This window comes from Diospyros lotus, chromosome 8, assembly GCF_014633365.1.
Source record: "Diospyros lotus cultivar Yz01 chromosome 8, ASM1463336v1, whole genome shotgun sequence".
Classification (NCBI taxonomy): Eukaryota; Viridiplantae; Streptophyta; class Magnoliopsida; order Ericales; family Ebenaceae; genus Diospyros; species Diospyros lotus.
In genome coordinates this window covers 34182421-34204874 of record NC_068345.1, presented here as the reverse complement: position 1 = coordinate 34204874, position 22454 = coordinate 34182421, and the positions used below count along the sequence as shown (strand labels likewise).

The window sequence follows — 22454 nt, the reverse complement described above, 5'->3', positions numbered from 1 at the left end:
GAAAAATATAAATAAATAGGGTTTGAAATTTTTGAGCCAGGAGTGCATGATAATGATCAACCAACAAGTACAGCATGTTTGGTAGATGTTCTAAGAGATTGAATCCCATCAAAATTGGAATTGTATTTCCAACTTAGGCGGGAAATTCACCTGATTCAACCATGACTGTTACTGGGGAAGTCATCAGAATTGTAAAAATTAAAAACAAATCAAATTAAAAATGCTTAATTTTTTTTTTATCAGTAAAAACATGTAAGTGTTATGACATTCATTAAAAAAACAGTTGGAAGGGGCTTATAAATGTCCATTTGGGAGATGAGATTACACATGGCCTAAAAGTGTAGAGTGCAAGCAATTGGAGTCACCAAAAATGGGAAAATCAGGGAGGATCAGATTGGGTTCAAAAAACAAAATGCATAAAATGAGAACAGGAATGTAAAGGAAAGAGGAGCTCTTAAATAAATCCCCCGTTAAAAATATAGTTACTAAAGAGCTTCCATAATATATAGTTGATTAATAATACTTGCAACTCTATATCAGAAAGTACACAAGTCATCAATTAATTCATCTCAGCAGGCTGGTCAGACGTTTTGTTCAAGTTATCTTGCTCCACTTTCACCTGCGGTTCGTCTATTGACATTGGTGCAGGATAGGGCACCTGAGAGTGAGTGAGGGAGGGAGGGAGGGAGAGATATAGAGAAACGAGAAATAATATGTTAGGCCAGAAAATAAACACGAGGGGAGAGATTCAGAGGATCACATCACCTTCAGGCTTGCGGTTTCCCCAAATTTGGGATCCGTCTCTCCGCCGCACTCAGCTTCCTTCTGATCCTCCTGAAGATTCAACAAAAGAGCAGAACCCAAAATCATCATACTTGTGCAACACAGTCAAACAAAAAGCAGTTATCACCATGCAGTTAGTAATTGTATGAAATTATACGTTAATGGTTCTTAAACAAGTTTTCAGACAATACAGACATGTATCAAAATCAGCCCTGAATGAGGGACTACTATTTCCTAGAACCGACTTTGTATTGAGTCAAGGCGCTCCACATTTGACAACAGGCCACAGGAGTTTAAAATTGTACAATATAGAGACAGATTTATCTGTGCTATAAAATGAATCAATGATTTGCTTAAGCAAATGGGACACACAATATAAATCCATATTTGGTATCACGTAGAATCATCAGCACATGGCATTAACAATTAGTTTTCGTGGATATTAAGTCCAACAAGAATAGAACTAAACCAACCTTGACTTTATGCTCAACATATTCCCTTTTCACTCTGCCTGGCAATTGTTTACTGTATAAGATCAGGGCATGATATGTTAGCAACTGTGAAATCACTAATGCTACTTTTGGAACTAGGATCTGTAAAAAAGGAAAAGAACATAAATGTTCTGTGCAAATAAAAATGTGCATAAGTTACTTATTTTTCCTTGTGTTGAAAATCCTAGTTCCAAATATAGGCTAAATAGAAAGCGGAATAAATGAGAGTATACCAGTCATCAGCAGCATCTCCATCAGAATCACAATCCCATCTTTCATTGGCATCTTCTTGATCTTCATCTGCCTGAATATTGAAACACGTTTCAGAAAATGCACAGTGCAGTTTGCAATCTCATAGTGTGCTATCAAGAACTCAATTCGAAAAAAATTAACAATGACCTGCCAATAAAAACTAGGAAAACAGAAATCTTAAAATACCACCACCTGATCAAGAGATAAATCCCTAAATTAATGTCAACATAGTGCTTTGGCATATCAATGACCAGGCAAAACAGGTGAACCCTTATGTTGGTTCTAAACAATGTCCATATACATTTTCAGCCAGTAGTAGTAATTTCTCTAGTAACAACACATGGATTACAATGGAGTACACTAGTGGCAGTTAACTAAGAATCCCTCAAATCAACGAAATGTGCTTCTGACCAAGAAAACTGACTACTCTAAATTACACAACCTTTGGAATTTCAGTTTTGCACCAGGAACATACTTCACTTAGCCTATTCATATGGCTGTTTGCACTATGCAGTTTGATAGGGAAAGAACGGTAATAATAGAAACGAGATCACTAATTCCTGTGTAAACAAACCTTGAAAAACTATAAAAACACATTGCAAAATCATGAGCTGCATGCTTGGGGATCAAAATAAATAAATAAAAGCCAGGTTAGAGATGGATTGGACAAATGCAACCCCATAGAGAATAGAGAAAACTCATGCAATAAAATAGTTCCAAGATGTAAAACTGTTACTTGACCACCATGAAAACATCAGATGTCTTGTCTGCTAACTCACATTTAAAAGATACAAGGTAAGGAATTTTTCCCACTAACAGGGAAGAAAAGCTGTCCAAGGTTCATAACAGCTAAGAAGCCAAGGGAATGTGTTGGTAAGAACATCTAAATGAATTTTTATCACAAGGAAAATACGAGTTCACAAGTTGCACTATAAGATACCTTAAAACAAACTAATAATTTCTACACCAAGCTACAATAAATGGGGAAAGGGGCAAGCCAATTCTAAACTCTAACAGCCCGTTTCGTATCTGGATTAAATAATGTTATCTCGTGCTTGGTAAAAGAAGTACTACATGAGGCTATAACTATGCCATGTTTGGTGTATGAAAATGTGAATGAGATATTACTTGTTATTAAGTGGCAAATGACCAAACTGCCCTTTTTTCATAAAATTATAAAATTATATTTTCATATAAACACGTAACATAGCAATTCATATATTTATATATAATTATATAAAAATAACAAAAAAAGTGAAAAAGCTCCTATACTGGGTTTTGGCAATGAGATAGAGAGGGAGGAAAAGAGAGGAGGGGGGTGGGGGGAAGAAGATGTCTGAGTTCTGACACTGAAAGGAAATGAGAGGCAATGATTGGTGAAGAAGAAGAAGAAGGCAATCAGTGATGGTGAAAATCTGGAAAACAAAGCAAATGATAGGCAATGGAAGCCTAAGAAGAATAATCCCTGAAAACAAATTAGATCTGGAGATGGCGGAAATCGTAGTCATGGAGAAAGATCAACGAATGAAGATCAAAGATGGTGGAGGTGAAAGATCGAAGTGCCTTGCAACATTATCAATAATGACTATAAAAAAGAAACATATCATCAATAATGAACAATCACACATTTAAACTTCAAGTTTGCTACATTTCATGGAACTTCTAAACAACCAAATGTTTTTGTCTTCCCAAAACATGTTATGTTAAATCAACCTCCTCCTACACCCAAGGACAAAGAAAAAAAGAAAACCTTGCAAAAAGAACAAAGAAGCAAACCTATTAACCTCCCCTCCTCTACAACACCCCCCAGCCTCAAACAAAGAAAACAAACTAATCGGTAAAAAGGAAGCAGAAAGGTTGGTTCTGCCACTAAGCTGCAAAAGCAATAAACATCCATAGCACATAAAACTATAGTTGACTTTTTAAATCACTTTTCCATGAGAGAGAACAAAGTATCTTGCTAAAAGAGAGCTTTGCATTTTCCATAACCATTTCAAACAAAATAACCAAGTATATTGAGGTTGTAGGGAAAACAAAAAAACAAGAAGTTAAGTCCCTACTAGTGTTTGAATGCATGACTCTATACAGGAACAAACCTCTGGGAGCTCATTATCAGGTGGTCTTTCCTGGAATGGCACACTTGGTGCATGCTGAAGTTTTGACAAATTATCAAGAAGCTTCGATCTAATTTCATCTAGTTGCTGCCGTGAATTCTTGTTTTCCATGTTACTTGGGGCAACATGAAGTGTATAGTCTGGCCCAAAATATTCAAAATACTCATGTTGTGGCATCTTGTCTTCAAGCTCAACACCAAGTGCAACTCCAGTCTGTAAAATGGATAACATTGAAGTTGTTTAAAGAAAGACCAAATGAGAAGAATGAACAACTAATTAATTAGGTTTATGTTCAGAAAGACCTCCATGTATCACATACTGATATCTAAAACACCAAATTAGAAGGAAAGGGGGGGTGGGGGAAGATGCAACCATGCAACTATCTTTAATCTACAGACAAACAAAATGATAACACAAAGCCACAATACAATAAGTCTGAGATTTATACAACCCAGAATGAAAATAATTAAAATGATATTGTTAAATATGGAGAGAGAGAGGGGGGGGAAGGGGGAAGATGCAACCATGCAACTATCTTTAATCTACAGACAAACAAAATGATAACACAAAGCCACAATACAATAAGTCCGAGATTTATACGACCCGGAATGAAAATAATTAAAATGATAAGTGTTAAATATGAGAGAGGAAGAACAGAAACCTGCATTCAAAACTAACTGGTAGGTCACATTAACTAATGTATTATAAAAAGAAAAAAAAAAAAGAGAAAGTTTCAAGTACAAGATAATAGTGAAAATCCATAAAGGTCAAGTCAACTAAACCTCTCCCAAGTCCCAACTACATGGCTACAGGATTTTTTTTTTCTGAGCCTCCTGCTATAAAACCATAATACTAAATGCAATATGACACATATTTCTTTGTAATCTCAATCCAATTGATTTGCACCTCCATCAGCCCCTACTGTTACTCACATAAATATTATCACTAAATCCAAACAGGAGGCCTTTTTTCAATACATTTTCAAACCATCTCAATTGATTTTCTAACATTTTTATCTTTGAAGCCTCCATCATCTCACTTATTTGCTCTAATCCTATTTCTCATAGTCTTACCACAAGTCCATATTCACATGATCATTTCAAGAACATTTACTTCACCATTGTTCATGTATTAACTACAAAAATTCTCAATAAGGAATTTTGAAGATCACCAATTCATCCTTTTAAATGAAGCTGACAAAGAATAATGTGTACATTCACATAGGTGCTTTTGGTATGTAGTTGCATCTACCAAGACAATCTTCTAGACACGTGACTTGTCAATCTACTCAAGAGATGGGATTTGACTTGTCCACATCAAACTCACACTCTATTCAATGGATGGGCGTATCGACATAACTAAGTCAAAAAGCATGCATAAATTTGACAACATCACTAGATTAACCAAAATCACCTTCAAATGGAATAAATATCCAAATTAAGTAACCCAATGAAATAAAAAAAGCTGTTGCATAATACCTCATAGCACCAGCAGCGAGCAACATTGCGTATTGTATAGCCACCTCCGCCTAGCAACAGTAAGGGCACATTGAATGATCTCATGAATCTGACGCACTCTGCATGACCTTTTATTGAAAGATTAAAGCAGCCTAATCTATCTCCAGACAGAGAGTCTGCACCACACTGTAGGACCACAGCACCAGGCTTAAAGACTTCCATCACTTTGCCAATTATTGGCCTAAACAAGGACTGGTAACTCTCATCATCAATACCATCATCTAGTGGGACATTTAGCGAGTAATATTTTCCCTTGCCAAATCCAACATCACGTATGTCACCCGTGCCAGGGAAATAATCTCCAAACTTATGGAAGGAAACAGTCATAACCCGATCTGTAGTATAAAATGCCTCCTCTACACCGTCACCGTGATGAATATCAATGTCCACGTATAAAACACGCTGCACAAACAAATTCAAACATAATATCAATATATATAATAAAACAGTTAAGCAAGCAATGGGAGTTTAATAATGCTAAACAGTGAATGAAATAATTGGTTTCCAAAGGCTACACAACAGGTGTACCCTTTCCACCAATAACAACTGATGATGATTGTTGTACTATGAAATTGAGATAACAGCCACTAATTATTATGAAGATAATATCCTGTGAGAATGAGAATATATCCCCTTTTCAAGAACTATTTGCTATAAAATTTTGGGAGAAGGGGATGTAATGGAAATGGATGGCAGAGGGTTCTCCTCATTTGGAAGAGACAAATAGTAATGGAATGGAATAGAAATGGGCAGAAACACCTCCCATCTATTCTCCTCCAAAACCCTATTTTGTCTCCCCTGAATTAGGTGAGAATGGACAGAATGGAGATGGATAGAGAGCATAATTATATGTTTTGACAAGATTAACCTAAATTGTTCCTAAAAGTTCAAAGATATCCTTGACATTTTAACACTATTTTCCATTAAAAGGGTGTTAATGGCCAATTGTCACTTAATATCCACTCCATCCCATTCCATTAGAGGTTTAGTGATTGACGTAGAACATCCAGCTCAAAAGAGTCCAAAAGATGCCAGATAAGCATTTCAGTTTTCTACTGCAATTAGGATTTCAGTTTTCTACTTTAATTAGGATTTGACTTTTGTTTATCTCCTCCTGATTCAACTAGGAATTCCTTTTCCTAGTGAATTAAGGTTTAGGATTAGCCTATAAACATTCTTGTTCTAAGAATTAGAGAGCAGCTTTTGAATAATATCAGATTTCTTCTCTTAAATTCAATTTAGCCTTTAGTTTCAACGTGAAACTAGTTAACAATGCTTCTTACGCTGCGTCAGTGATGCAGAACCCAAAAGAAAGAACATGAGAATAAAATCAAAAACTTGAAACCGATTCTCAAATTCAATGTCAATATTCAAAGTCTGCTTAACAAATACATCTCTAAGGGGTTTATATAGACTATAAATCCTAGCTAATTGGGAAATATATCAAAGATCAAAATCCTATCCCAATCCTAAATCTTGGAAATATAATCTTCCCAAAACTAATTAGGAAAGAACTAAACAAAGATATTCTAAAACAAATAACAAAATATATTAATATCTTATAAAATATTCCTATCTTGTTTCGCATCACTTTGGATTTAGAGGAAGAAGTTATGAAGGAAGTGCCTTGTTGGAAGATTGACAGAAACAAATTAGATCGGAAGGATTACTTGTGTTTCCTTTTGTAGTATTTCCTTTCATAGCTTGGCCTCTTTTCGATCAATTCCTAGTTTAGAGATTGGGAAGTCAATAGCTTCCTTAATTTGTGCTTTCTTCTGCCTATATTTTTCTCAAAACTTAACATGAATCTCTCTCTCTCTCCCCCCCCTCCCAATTCCCCTTCCAGCAACTTCCGTTAATTTCTGGAAAATTTACCTCCATATACCTCTATCAAATCCGGCGATCTGACAATTGGTATCAAAGCCCGGCGATTCCCGACCAATTAAGTTCAAACACCTCGATGAGCAACAGGTTCCAAGCGATTGCAAATCTGGGCAGTCACAATCGGAAGTGTACATCGATTAGGATTGGTGGGTAGGAGACCACTTGAGCGAAGACGATCAACTACCTCCGTTGATTATTCCTGCAAGTTGGGTAGCAGGCGAACTCAATGATGGCAGAAGGGACACAAATGAAACATTTGGAGTCGCGTTTGGATGCGATGGACCTGGGCATCTGACAAAACCAAAAGCAGATAGAAGAGACACTGGAGACGATGGAACTTGGCCTCCGCCAAACCTAAGAGGAAGTAAGTCAAGGTTGAGCAGAAACGAGGGCGGTGGAAAGGAACTTGAGAGAAGATTTCTCCCATCTCCAGGAGGAATTTTTTGGGTTTGGACAGCAGCTCAGCACGGTCTTGACCCTATTCTCCAGACTCCCTAATGCGAGCCTGCCAGCGAATATTCCGCTGCGGACCAATCCAGCTTCAATACTTGCTGGGGGTCGAGCTAGGCAATGCACCCCAGACCAGGTGGAGACAGAAGAGCGGCCTCGAAACCAGTAATGAGAGGTGCTTATATTAATCCTAATTTGATTCCAATGTTGAGACTCAACATCCCGATATTCTAAGGGGACAAACCAAGATGGTGGGTATGAAGGTGCGAACGTTTCCTTTATCAATATCGAGTGGCAGAGGAGTAAAAGGTAAACATAGCAACTGCCTATCTCAATGACATAGGGGTTGTATGGTTTCAAGGATGGAGGAGGAGGACAGTACTAAGCTGGCCGAAGTTTGCAGCGGGCCTATGTAGGTGGTTCGAAGAAAGAAAGATGGTGGATTTTATTGAAGAATTAAACAAAATGAAGCAAGAGGGGACAGTGGATGAGTATTTAGTTAGATTTGAGGAGCTTAAGTCGTCGATAGATATCACTCATCCCACCTTAGACGAATCCTATTTTGTGTCCAGCTTCATCAGTGGGTTAAATAAGGAGCTAAGACCAATAGTCAAGATGATGCAGCCCACCACCATTAGTCAAGCTGCAGAGAAGGCCAAACTGCAGGAATGGGCCCTAGAGGCAATTTTCAAGAAGCATAGGATGGTGTCAAAGGGCCTAAACACAAGCAGCCCGCTGGTAGGAAGTGGAGGAGTGTTCCAAGGCTGCCAATTCGGGTCCACAAAAAGGAAATATGATGGCCAAGACTACCCCAAATCCAGCTCTGGTTAAGTCCCTGTCCATGGAGCAGAAAAGGCAACTCAGATTATGTTTCCATTGTGGAGAGAAGTATGGCATGGGTCACCAATGTAGGAGACAATTGCTTCAGATGGAAGGGCTAGAAGGAGAAGGGGAAGTAGAAGCTGCAGGAGAGATGGAGGCTGCTGGAGAGGAGGATGGTGAGATTTCCTTCCATGCATTACAAGGAAGTCCATCAGGAAAGATAATCAAGGTGAAGGGATAGGTGGGGAAGAAGAGGCTAATGATTCTCATTGATAGCAGAAGCACACGCAGCTTCCTAGATGAAGCTACAGCTGAGGACTTACAGTGCCCAACACAAGAAACACTCCCTTTGTCACTCACAGTAGTTAATGGTAGCAAGATGATGAGTACGCTAAGGTGTCAAGGGTTTAAATGGATGATGCAGGGTGAGGAGTTCACAGCAGATCTGCAAATTCTGAAGTTGGGAGGCTGCAATATTGTCCTTGGGGTTGACTGGATGAGGATGGTAAGCCCTCTAATCTTTGACTTTAATAAGTTAAGAGGTTACTTTTGAAATTTAAGGGAAAAGGCTGACATTAACAGGAAGCTGGGAGACTGAAGAATGCAAAATTTTGACAGGTCCTAAGATGCAGAAATTAATCCAACAAGGGGAATCCTCAATAGCCCAATTGCACTCCATTTATGCAGTTGAGGTCGAGGAGGGCAAAGGTGAGGAAAGCAGGGAGACAGCAACAGAGGAGGACACCCCATGGCCTACATTGACTTCCACTCTGCATTCACTCACTGAGGTACACTCTTGTGATCCCTTACACTCACTGTTGAATTAATTTGAGGATGTATTTGTGGAGCCCTCAACCCTTCCCCCCAGCCCATTTTCTTGATCATGCTATACACTTGAAATCAAATGCAGATCCTGTCAACATTTGATCCTATAGATACCCGCCCAAATAGAAAGCTGAGATAGAAAAATTGGTGAAAGAAATGTTGTCTTAATCCATCATTCAGCCAAGCCAAAGCCCATTTGCCTCTCCTATCCTATTAGTCAAAAAGAAGGATGGAACATGGTGGTTTTGCATTGACTATCGTCAGCTAAATTCCATCAATGTAAAAATAAATTTCCTATCCCAATCATTGAAGATTTGCTTGATGAATTAGCTGGAGTCACCATTTTTCCAAAACTTGACCTAAGATCCAGATGTTATTGGATCCGAATGAGTCCTAAGGACGTTCACAAAACAGCCTTCAGGACTCATCAAGGGCAAAATGAATTTCTTATTATGCCTTTTGGCCTAACTAACGCCCCTACTACCTTCCAAGTCTTAATAACCCACATCTTCAGTCCTTACCTAAGGAAATTCATCCTTGTATTTTTTGATGATATCCTCATATACAGCTCATCCTTGGACCAAAACTTAAGCCCCTCAATTCCAAATTTACATAAGTCTCGGATTCAAGACTTATCATTTGGTATTAGAGCAGAACATCCTCGGTGATTGAAAGAAATAGTACTCGAGCAGAATTAATGGCGGAAGGCATGTGTATGAAGCAATTGGAGACGCGCTTGGAGGCACTAGAGTTTGGAATGAACCAAACTCACAAGGTGATCGCTCAAAGCCAAGAAGATCAAGCTACTGCCAGAGAAGCGATGCAGAGGGAATTGGAGAAGCATCGGGAAACCATTGATCAGTATAGGCAAAGGATTCATAGCATATTTAATATGCTCTCTGCCCTTCCACAATTTAGGTTGCCGCCTAAATTTCCACCGTGATCGACAACTGATCCCAACCATTCTGGCCACGAAATACTCCCATGACGAATTGATTGAGCCGAGTGAGCCGTCAGAGGCAAACACTGGGGCCAGAGGCAAACACTGGGGCACCAGTAAGAGGTCTAAATTCTCACACTAGTATTCTCACTCCTATGCCTTGTTTGACCGATCCAAGCGGAGGTGGTGGATCCGTCGATGTGTGAGATTCTTTCAGTTGTATAATGTGCTCGAGGTACAAAGGATCACCATGGCAGCGGCGCATCTCAATGATACTGTCGACTCATAGTATTAAGGGTGGATCAAAGCAAGAGAAGTGGAGGCTAGATGGAATGAGTTCGCAAAAGAACTGTGTGTACGGTTCGGGGAGAAGAACATGTCAAATGTGATTGAGGAGTTCAAGATGTTGAAACAAACGAGCACGGTGACTGACTACTTGGATAAGTTCGAGGAATTGAGAGCTCTTATGTGGTATGCACAGTCGTGCTTGACGAAGTAGTATTTTGTATCAAATTTTGTTAGTGGCCTTAGAGGAGAATTGTGATCTATGGTTAAGATGATATTGCCTACCATTGTGAGGCAGGCCGCGAAGAAGGCCAGATTTCAAGAATTGACGTTAGAGGCCATTTTTGGGAGAGGTAAACCGTGGCTTAGAAGCAATGTGAACCCTCATCCGCCGATGGGGGTGAATACAAAGGGGATGAGTGTGGGAGTAGCATTAGGACCCCCAAAGACAAATTAAAATGGTGCGAGAGGGACTTTAATTGAACAGAGAAGGTAGCTCGAACTCTGTTACAAATGTGGTGATAAGTCTGGGCTAGGCCATTAGTGCAAATGGAAACTATTGAAGATGGAAGGCAAGGAAGGGGAGGATGATGAGGAAGAAGGGGAGATCAGGAGGACCACCTGGAGTTGGTAAAAGAGACAAAGGTAGAAGATGAAGGAGGGGAGATATCCTTCCATGCATTAAAATGAGAACCAACGAGGAAGATAATAAAAGTCAAGGGAGAAGCCGAAATGAGGGAGTTGATGGTCCTCATAGATAGTGGCAGCACACATAACTTCCTTAATGAAGCCACTGCCACTGATCTACAGTGTGAGTTGATGGCCACCACATCGTTGTCTGTCACAGTAACCAATGGTAACCGGATGTTTAGCTACTACAAATGCGTGGGGTTAAAGTGGTTCATGTAAGGGAAAGAGTTCTCGATGGACCTACGAGTGCTGGAACTAGGGGGTTGTGATATAGTTTTGGGTGTAGATTGGATGAGGACCGTCAATCCCCTTATGTTTGATTTTAATAAGTTGGAAGTGACAGTGGAGGTGGATGGCAAGAAGCTAACATTTGTGGGAAGCCTAGAATCAGGGGAATGCAAAATAATCACGGGGAAGAAATTACAAAAGTTGCTCACAAAGGAAAGTTCCACATTTTACAGCTATTCTCCATTCACGCTGTGGAAATGGAGGAAACAAGCTGCACGAGAGTAAGGGGCAATGAGAAGCAAAAAGTGGAATTTGAGTCATCTCAAGAAAAGGAGGTTGAATATCTGGGGCATGTAATATCGGGGAAAGGAGTTAGTAGTGATCCAAAGAAGATCACTGCTATGACGGAATGGCCGCGACCTACCAATGTTAAGGAGTTGAGAGGGTTCCTAGGACTCACAAGGTACTACCGAAGATTTGTCCCACACTATGAGACAATTAGTAAGCCCATGACCAAATTGTTAAAAAAGGATAAGTTCCAGTGGAATCCTAAAGTTGAAATGGCTTTTACAGCACTCAAGGAGGCGATGACAAGGGCCCCAGTATTGGCTCTCCTTGATTTTTCAAAACCCTTTGTGATAGAGATAGATGCCAGTGAAATGGGGTTGGAAACGGTGCTCATGCAAGAAGGCAGGCCGTTGGCATACCTTAGTCAAGCTTTAGCCCCAGGGCAATTTGGGGCTAAGTGTATACAATAAGGAGCTACTACCAATTTTGGTGGCAGTGGACAAATGGAGACACTATCTGGAGGGAGCCCCTTTTATCATTAAGACCGATCATGACAGCTTGAGGCACCTAATGCAACAGAGGCTACACACCCAGCTCCAAAGGAAGGGGGTATCTAAATTGCTGGGCTTGGATTATATAATCCATTACAGATAAGGGAAAGAAAATAAAGTGGCTAACGCACTGTCCAAAAAAGAAGAAAAAGCCAACTGCAGTGCTATTACAACCATCATTCCTAATTGGGTAAAGATCGCAAAGAGCTATGAGCATACTAAGTAGCTGAAGGAACTGCAAGAACAGGTGGCAGTAAACCCTAGGGGAAGCAAGGGATATATCATGACACAGGGGTTGATCCGATATCATGGCAGGATAGTGGTACGGAATGATCAGAGGCTCAGAAGGAGGATTCTGCAATCCCTGCATGACTCCCCCTTAGGGGGCCATTTAGGCATTCAAGCTACCTACCACAAAGTAAAACAGATGTTCTTTTGGGCAAGACTCAAGAAAGAGGTAGTGGAATTTGTGCTATCTTGTCCTACTTGTTAGAGGTGCAACCATGAGCATGTGGCCTTACCAGGACTCCTCCAACCATTGGCCATTCCAAAACAAGCTTGGGAAGGGGTGTCTATGGACTTTATTGAAGGACTATCCCGATTAGAGGGTAAGGATGCCATACTGGTAATTGTGGACAGACTAACCAAGTTCACTTATTTTGTAAGTCTCACTCACCCATACGCGACCCAAGAGGTGGCCAGGCAGTTCCTTGACTCGGTGGTGAAGATTCATGGGGTCAAAAAATCAATAGTGTCTGATAAAGATAAGATTTTGATAGGATACTGATTATTGAAAGGAACTACAAGCTGGAAATTAACAAAATGAAAAGAAACCTGGGCATTCGAGAGGCCCTTAACTCTCCCTAAGACTCAATACCAAAATCATCTTCCCCTCCCAACTTCTTCCCCCTCTCTATATTCTTCCCTCCCTCCTCCTCAACAGAAATCTATTACACGTTTAACAACCCAGCAATTTCCCTTCACTACCCCTACGCACATGGCTGGCTGTTATGTCAGCCATCCAAATTACACCATCGCCCCTTGTCTTTGATAAGTCAAGTGCCTATCATTACTCCCCCCCCCCCCCCCAACTTTCACCTTGTCCTCCAGGTGAAAAGTAGGAAATTGTTGCTGAATCATATTGTAGGGCTCCCAGTTTATCGTGGCGATTGCTTGCACCACTGCTACTACCAGTGGGGCTACCATTCTCACTGTCCTCAAACTCACTGGCAGCATAAAAAACATGTTCCTCTGCAGAATTCCACGAGTACCCGCTCAAGAAGTAACTGGTGTCAAGTGCACTCTCAGATGAAGGAACAAAAGCAGCCTTCAGTCTAGCAAGGGTGTCCCAGTTAATATCTCTAAAAAATGCATGCTGCTTCACCTCAGAGGCTCCTCCGGCTCCTAGTCTCTGATGAGGATCTTCAGTTAATAACCGATCAATGGGATCTTGGGCTTCATAGCTCATTTCTTCAGGTACCCGGGGCCAAGGTATCTTTCGGTTGAGAATATTATCAAATATTATCTGAGGATGCTCAACATTAAAAGGTGGGATACCAACAATCAGCTCAAATAGAATGATACCCACAGACCACCAATCCGCAATTGCACTATGCCCTGTCCCTAAGAGAATCTCGGGAGCCAAATAGTCAGGCGTTCCAACAACAGAACGTTTCTTTCGTCTTTCTTGCTGAAGCTCGGATGCAGTTAACTGAGGTTCATCTTCTCCCCATAGCGATGTCCCACTAATAGCCGAACTAGATAAATCACCAGTGTTGTTGTTGAGACCAACCCTTGAAAGCCTAAAATCTGTTAACTCATCCCACATAGTAGAATCAACCAATTCCTCCTTCAGCATTTCAACAGATTCAACATTGTTTGCATTCTGACATCCCTGTGCCCAAGAGTGAAAAGAATGTTGGAGCCAATTAGAATTTAAACAAGACTCCATTATCATAAGCAGAACTTCTATATCATTGGGCTCCACAACAGAATGCAAATTGAGCGCTAGACTTCTAGAAACATGCTGCCCTTCCACCATCATAACCCCCTTGGGCGAGGCACCCACCCCCTCATGATGGTGAGAATACATGGGGGGCCCTCTATTATCAACCCACCCCATGTGAAATCTCTGAGAAACTGGGCTAAGAATCAAACCAGCTTCCCAGACAACCTGGACCGTTGATGGTGCCCCCTTCCTCGGCAAGATGCTCTCCTTGGCTGTCACCAGATCGGCCGTCTGTGGCCTTTTAAATGGATCGATCATTGGCTGCCCTTCTACCTCGCCATGGAACTCCCCGACACCATCGTCGTCGGCAGCCACTCTGCCTCGCGACACCATCATCTGCTCAACCGCCAATCCCCCTTCAATATGCAGCTCGTCCACCACGCCTTCCAGCATGGACCCTAAGCGATTCCTCAGCAGCCCCTTCAACTCCTCCCAGCTTCTCACTCTTCGTCTCCGTTGCTTCCACTGAAACCATGAAATTGCAACACCCTCCAAACACCATGCTGCTGCATCTAACTTCTCCTCATCAGTCATCCCAACCTCCGCAAAGTAACGTTCGATTTGGAGTATCCAGCCGTCACGTTCATCACCTTCAACAAGCGGCATCTCCAGCCTTCTTCCACGCACGTCCGGATGCCAATTCCCTCCAATTCCACCCTCGAACTCCCAACCCATTTTGATTCCAGGTGATCCCTCGGAATTCTGGGTAAATTCCGAAGGTCTATCTCCCTTCTTCGCTTTGATCTTCCTCTCCCGTTCTTGATCCTCCCCTCTTATGGCGTCGACTCCCTTCTGCATCCCCTCCATCTTCTCCGCATCGAACAGCTTGTTCACAACGAAGTAGCGCTCAGCCCTAAAGACCCAGCCATCTGGATCATCCCCCTCGAAGATGGGTATTTCCAAGCGTCTCCCACGGTACTCCTGCCTTCCGACACCATCGACCCAATCTGCCCCTTCGCCACTTCTCGCTCCAGCTACCGGCGTTCCCTCCCTTGTCAAGGGAGAACTCGCAGGTGGGTCTTCCACATCTCGCTTCCCCTTCCTCTCTCTCTCTTGCTCCTCCCGTCTCTCCTCGTTCTTGCTCTCCCGATCCTGCTCTTCCCACCTCATTCTCATCCAAGCGAACTGTTCTAGCAAGCTCGCTACCTTCTTCCCCACCGCTTGAACACTCTGTTGCATGCCTTCCACCCTCATCTCCAAGTCACCCACTCGATCGGTCAGGTTCACCATTAGGATCAGAGATGCTTTGATACCAAATTGATAGGATACTGATTATCGAAAGGAACTACAAGCTGGAAATTAACAAAATGAAAAGAAACCCTGGGCATTCGAGAGGCCTTTAACTCTCCCTAAGACTCAATACCAAAATCATCTTCCCCTCCCAACTTCGTCCCCCTCTCTATATTCTTCCCTCCCTCCTCCTCAACAGAAATCTGTTACGCGTTTAACAACCCAACGATTTCCCTTCACTACGCGTACGCACATGGCTGGTTGTTATGCCAGCCATCCAAATTAGACCCTCGCCTCTTGTCTTTGATAAGTTAAGTGCCTATCAGATTTTTACAGCCATTTTTGGCAGGAGCTGTTTAAAAGCTTGGGAGTAGGACTGTATATGTCCACGACATACGATCCGGAAACGGATGGGCAAACGGAGAGAGTGAATCGATGCTTGGAGTCTTACCTACGTTGTATCTGTTTTGCCAAGCCTAAGAGTTGGAGCAAATGGCTATCTATGGCATAGTGGTGGTACAATTCAAGCTACCACGGTGCCATCAAAAAGTCCCCGTTCGAAGCATTATTTGGGTGCCCAACCCCTCTCCTAGCTGCCCTAATGAATGCCCCCACAATTGTGCCTGCCATGGGAGAATATTTACAACAAAGACAAAGAGTAACCCAATTGCTGAAGAAGGAACTAACCATTGCTCATAATCGGATAAAGCAAATGGCAAACAGAAGAAGGAGTGATCGAGAATTTAATGTGGGTGATAGAGTGTATTTGAAGGTCAAGAGGTTCCTCCAGCACTCTTTCTCCTCAACCTCTGCCTCTAAGTTGAGCCCCAAATACTTTGGGCCATACACCGTGCTTGCTAAAGTAGGCAAGGTAGCTTACAAGCTGCAATTGCCTGAAGGGACATCCACTCACCCGGTGTTCCATGTGTCACTGCTGAAGAAAGCAGTGGAGCCTACAGCAACAACCAGCCCCCATCTGCCCCCAGTAGATGAAGACAGAGAGGTATCGACGGAGCCACAAGCTATTGTGGACTAGAGAATCACCTACAAGGTTACTATTCCCCTAACTGAAATGTTGGTCCAATGGAACCACTTGCACCCAGATAACGCAACTTGGGAGTACCTACTGGACTTGCTGAAGCAATACCCCCGAGCAGCCCAACTACTGTCCTTTCTTAGGGACAAGAAAGATTTCAAGGGGAGGGGAAAAGTCACGACCCTAAAGGAAGGGAAAGGGCATGAATGTAATTAATAGTTAGAAGGGCAAGGCTGTAATTAGCCAAGTATTGTAATAAGCCATAGCTGCACTAATTGGTTACAGCTATAACCACTTATACATGGCGATTACAACCATGAGGCTGCCTATAAAAGGAAAAGAGGCGCTAAGGATGGGATTTATGCAATTGAATAGAACATAAATCTTTCCCACCAAAATTCTCTTTCTCTTTTCTTCTCAATTCTCCCTCCTTTTCAAATTCTCTCTCTCTCCCTCCAATTTGAATTCTGCAACTACTCAATTCCAAATTTACATAAGTCTCAAATTCGAGACTTATCAAAGAGATGAGCAGTCCTTTGAGTTTGAAGCAAACATAAGAAGGAAAGATAGTGGTAAAGCCTGAAGGCCGGTTTTGAGAGCTAGGAGTAAGTCTAACAGTGTTAAGACCAATCCGAGTAAGATGCATTGTTATTGTGATGTTGTGTAAAAGTTTGGACCCTTTGGGATGGAGAAATAACATTATGGATTTGGTTTATGGTGGAGTGTACTTAGACGGAAAGTTATGTATTTTAGGATGCAAGTTGTACAACTAGAACCCTAAAAGAATGTCTAGGTAGAGAAAGTTGAAATAGTCAATGTCCAGTCTACTTGGCTTAGATTCAGTCCCACCATGGAAAGGACCAATCATATTAATGTTAAGAAAGTTATTCATTAGGGAAATCCTTGAGAAGGAGGATCAATCCTAATAAGAGTTGCAAGTATTGGTAATGCAGCTGAAAGTATTATCCAAGGTGTTCCGTTGTTGAAATTTACGGCAGAGTTTTGATATTCTTAATGTTTGTTGTTTTTTGAGTTATCAAGTTGTGCAACAGTCCGAATGAGAGCAGGTCAAGTTCATCTATTGGAAGGCCAAGGCTTGGATGGATGAAGGTTGAAGTATACTCAAGACAAAGGTGGAGAATTATTAAAAAGTTGTCTCAAGTATAGGATAAAAAGATCAGTGAAAGCAGTACATTTGAGGGTCAATGAAGAATTAAATAGGAGTTTATATCCCAATCTGTAATTAGTAATAGTTGGGAGAGGGGGGGTTAAACTGTAAATATGTTTATGTCTTCATTGAGATATCCGCCTACTCTATAAATAGAGGGCATGGGGTGTGTGCACGACATAATTCATTCTCATTCTCTATGTTCGAAGTGAAGTGTGTGAGAAGAAAGACTTGTGTCCAAAAAAGTTCTTGTAATCTCCAATAATATTGTACTCGGGTGGGATAGAGAGGGAAGAGAGTGATCAATCATCTTCTCATTTCTATTGTTATTGAGTGCAATTTCATTCTGAGAGAAAGGCTAGAAAGGTAGCTTTATAGCCTTGTGAAATGAGGGATTGTAGTCCTCGAGTATAGAAAGAGAAGGGCTACCGTTGTACTGTTCGATTTAATCAATAAAGAAAGACTGCTTTGTGGGGGTTTGGACGCTGGATGTAGGGTTGCAGCTGGTGCAATCTGAACCAGGATATATCACTTGTCTCTTCTAATGGTTTGGTTGTTTCATTTCTTTAAATTCCGTTCTTTAAATTTCAATCTTATTTCTGCTGTTTGGTTTTGATTTCGGGTTGAAGAGTGGCTGAATTCTTGTCTAAGGAAACTGATCCAGTGACCCTAGGATTAACACAAAGCTAAATCCCAAGTACTATGGTCATTTTCCCATAGTAGCAAAAGGGGGGAGAGGTGGCCTACAGATTATAGTTTCCAGAGGGAGTGTCAATCCACCATGTTTTTCATGTTTCTCTGCTAAGGAAATCCACTAGACCTGAGGACAGCCCCAATGAGGATATTCCCTTATCGTCAAAAAACATAGTAGTTAATATAGAACCCTTAGCAGTGTTGGAAAAGAGGGTGATCTACTGAGACTCCCTGCCCCTGACTCAAGTCCTGGTGCAATGGACTCACCTACATCTCGATCATACAACATGGGAGTATCTTCCAAAACTCCTCAAGCAATTTCCCCAAGTGGCCCAACTATTATGATTTCTTGAGGACAATAAATGTTTCAAGAAGGGAGGGGGGGGGGGGGGGGGGGTATTTGTCACATGCCAAGGGTAGCTATTGTAATTTTTTTTTTTTTTTTTTCTGTTATAGATAATTGTCCAGTAGCTGGAGGTGGTTATATTTCTGTTTGTACAGCACGCGGGCGAATGTGGGTGGCTGTTGAGGTTATATAAACAGCCACAGCCTGAGGATGGGTTCATGAATGGATTAACTTGAATCTCGCTCTCTCAATTCCCCTTCCAGCAACTTCCGCTAATTTCTGGAAAATTTACCTCCTTATACCTCTGTCAGATCCAGTGATCTGACGGTCTGGAGGCTAGGAACCAATTGAATAAAGCTCGCTGGGATGGTCGGATTAGGGTTGGGGATGTGATCCGTGAACTCCAGATTGGTCAGCGATGGAGGGATGTCTGCCATGAGGCCAAATCAGGTTTTCATTCAGCAGTGGATGGTGATGGTGGATGGCTGGCCTGGTCGACTTGGTTGCAGCAGTGTTGCTGGCAGCAACAATGGCTAGCGACAGCATCTAGGGTCAGTCGCGGCAGCTGCTAGGGTTGGTTGCAGTGGCGTTGCTTGCTGCTACAGCTGCCAGGGTTGGTTGCAGCTACAGGATCTAGGGTTGGTGGCGATGGCTGGCCAGGGCACAACGCAACAGCTGGCCTGGTAGTGGAACCTGGATGGCAATGGAGGATCGAAACCTGGATGGCTAGGGTTTGTTGTCGTGCTCTGATACCATGAAATCAATATGTATATTGAAAAAAATACTTTCCGATGATACAACCATTAGTTTTGAGAACAATATATAGGCAGAAGAAAGCACAAACTAAGGAAGCTATTGATTGCGAAATTATTGAAAAGAGGAATCAAACTATGAAAGAAGATACTACAAAAGGAAACACAGGTAATCCTCCCGATCTGATTTGTTTCTGTCAATGCAACAAGGACATAATAATCTTGCACAACATTGACATCACTCCAGCAAAGAACTTGGGGAAATGGATGATGGATCTACATCTTGACCACAAGTAATTTAGACAATGTTCTGTTGAATATAATCATTGCTGAATATTAACTAGAAGAGATAAGAAGTAATTAAAACTACTAAAACTGGTTAAAAGACAAGTATAACCACAACGAAGTGGTCTGGAAAAAATAAATAAAAACTAATAAAATTGGTAATAGTACAAGTATAACCACAACAAAGTGATTCTTCTACAGGACCTTGATGCTTCCTTAGAGCCTTTTATGCAATGCTAATCAAATGCATTACTCTAACATTGTGCACAAAGAACCATGGTAAAAAGAAACAGAAAGATTCCACCAACCTCATGCACTTTAAGAAGTTCCAAAATTGCCAAGACAATATCATTCACATAACAGAATCCAGAAGCCTCACATTTCTTAGCATGATGCAGACCCCCAGCCCAATTTACAGCAATATCACATTGCCCATGGTTCAATTTCACTGCACCACCAACTGAACCCCCTGCATAAGTCTGACAAAAAGAATACAGACCATCAAATACAGGGCAGTCTTCACCAACATTGAACCTCTTCAGCTGCCTGAGATGATCTTGTTGTGACTCCGGAGTGATATTCCTTAGAAATGTAACATAATCATCAGCATGAAACCTGCAAAGATCCCTTTCTCTAGCAGGAGCAGGCTTCACAACATGCATATGTTGTAATAAACCATAGTGGGCTAAAAGTGCATGTGTCATCCGAATCCTATGTGGCTTCATTGGATGACCTTGTCCATAATAATAGTTGCCCACCTCAGGGTCATAAAAATAGAATACTTTTCTCTTCACCCCATCCGGCCCAGATGGCAAGGAATTGCCTCCAGTTTCCATCACTGCACTGACAAAGCTGTGAATAAAGATAAAACAGAAACAAAAATGTCATGTTACTATGAGAAGTCATGTAACGGAAAGCAGTACACTTACTGCTCTAAACCAACCAAAGAATGAAAGCAGTTAGAGAAACAGAGAGAAGAAACAATGAAAGACATAGATAGACTGAAATAAACAGATAAAAGGCCACGTGTTGTAGTAGTAATAACAATTCTAAAAAAATTAAATATTTTATGAAGCAACAAAGAATGAACAAAACTTAAAATAATTATGTAACGTAATAATCATCAATAGCTCAATTACGAGCCCAAAGACAACATACTAGAACTCCAAACTGAAGAACCACAAAGATCGGGTGTCAGTTGCAATCACTATGCCACAAAAATACTAGACCAAAGTACATGAGAGAAAGGGATGGTCATCAGAGGGACTGTGTACCACCGACAAAGAGCAACAACCTAAAATGTTAACCACATGCCATCCACTCTATACCCTCCCTTCCCTCTCCATCCCCTTAATCCAAACCTTTCAGGCTATGTTTGGGAGTCTTGGTAGGTAGGGGAATGAAGGGTTTATAAAAGAAAGGAAATGGAAGAGAAGGAGGGGGAAGGAGAGGGAGTTACCTTCCCCTTGATTGGATCTTTAATGCATAAAAAGAAGGGAACTTTCTTCCTCTTGTTTGGGAGTTTAAGCAAAATAAAAGAAAAAGGAAAGGTTTTAATTTAAAATGCAAGCATTCCTTTGCTTACCCTCCAAATTGGGCAGTACGAGGTTTTGGATGAAGGATGGGTAGGGAGGGGGGTTGGGTCCCCTTCAATCCCATTCCCCTCTTCTTTTAAAATATCTTCCAAACAAGGGGGTTGTTTCCCCTTTCCTCTCTATACCTTCCCTTCCCTCTCCATCCCCTTAATCCAAACCTTTATTACTTGCCAGGCCATGGATAGAGACACATGGAGACTAAAATTCATGTAGCCTACCTCACCTAGTAGGATTAAGAAATGGGATTGTGGTCGTATTTGCTTACTAAGCCATGCACCCTATCTTCTTTTGCCCTCGCCATAATTTCCCCTCCTATCTTCTTTTGTCCAGAGCTTTCATGCACTGAGGGGCTTTGGCAAGTACAAGTCACTCGCCGCTGAACCGATAGATTGTGATGGCATGTCGTTAACCTTTTAGGTTTTGCTTTTAGGTTTAGTATTTGTGGCATAGTGATGCAACTGTCTCAGGAATTTTTCTTAAATTCTGTTCACAGCAACAAATCCAACAAATCACCGCTATAAATAACAGAAAAAAAAAATCAACAAACCCAGCAACTAAAGAACCATGTGCACAGCAATCCTAAACAGCAAAAATCACAACGAATCAGTACACGGCAAAAATCACATCAACAACACACGAAGCAGCAAAAATTCAACAAAAATATGTTCACAGCAAGAATGAGAAACCTCTCAGATCTGAGCACTCCGGAGCAAGCAAAGAATTGTAGATCGATGGTCGCAGCAGGAACGCCGCGACGCCGAAGATGACAGGGCGAACGGACCAACGAATAGCCGCCTGGGAAGCTTCTCGATCTGGGTCAGCGTTGACGGGCAGGAACGACGCTGGAGATGACGCCGGCACTGGTGGATGCTGCGAGGGAGAAGGGAGAAGTGAGACGAGGGAATTCTTGCACAGAATGAGATTTTGGTGTTAGGGAGATAAAAGAAGATATGTTGGTGTTTGGAATTTTAGAAATCAAAATCCAAATGGGAATAGGATTATGAGAAATTAAATGCTGATTCTTAAAGTTTGGGGTCCAAGGTAATGCTACATCTACATAAACTTCACACATTATGAAATAATAAAAATATCATTATCTCAAATCACTTTCACAAAATTCTCTAATCTTGAGAAGCTCACAGTGGTTGTTACCCTATCCACACCTCAACTCACACCATCGTCACCCCCCACTCGCTAGCCATAGCTAGCAATTGCATCTAT

The 22454-nt window shown here is 41.5% G+C and overlaps 1 protein-coding gene across 1 annotated transcript; it reads right to left on the bottom strand.

The window, feature by feature from the left end:
- Window positions 1-436: 436 nt before the first annotated feature.
- Window positions 437-22230, bottom strand: LOC127807932 (histone deacetylase 19). The gene is made up of 8 exons (XM_052346167.1): window positions 21920-22230; window positions 19947-20490; window positions 5119-5559; window positions 3623-3853; window positions 1508-1578; window positions 1257-1308; window positions 766-834; window positions 437-658 (listed from the first exon to the last, which is right to left on the bottom strand). Exons 2-8 carry the CDS (start codon window positions 20472-20474, stop codon window positions 560-562), a joined length of 1491 nt encoding a protein of 496 aa, XP_052202127.1. The 5' UTR covers window positions 20475-20490; window positions 21920-22230; the 3' UTR covers window positions 437-559.
- Window positions 22231-22454: the final 224 nt, after the last annotated feature.

Coding starts and splice junctions, on each gene's coding strand:
- LOC127807932 (XM_052346167.1), bottom strand. CDS start 20,474: ATGGAAACTGGAGGCAATTCCTTGCCATCTGGGCCGGATGGGGTGAAG. Junction 1,309..1,507: donor GGAGATGCTGCTGATGACTG/GTATACTCTCAT, acceptor GATCTTATACAG/TAAACAATTGCCAGGCAGAG. Junction 659..765: donor GGGAAACCGCAAGCCTGAAG/GTGATGTGATCC, acceptor ACTCACTCTCAG/GTGCCCTATCCTGCACCAAT.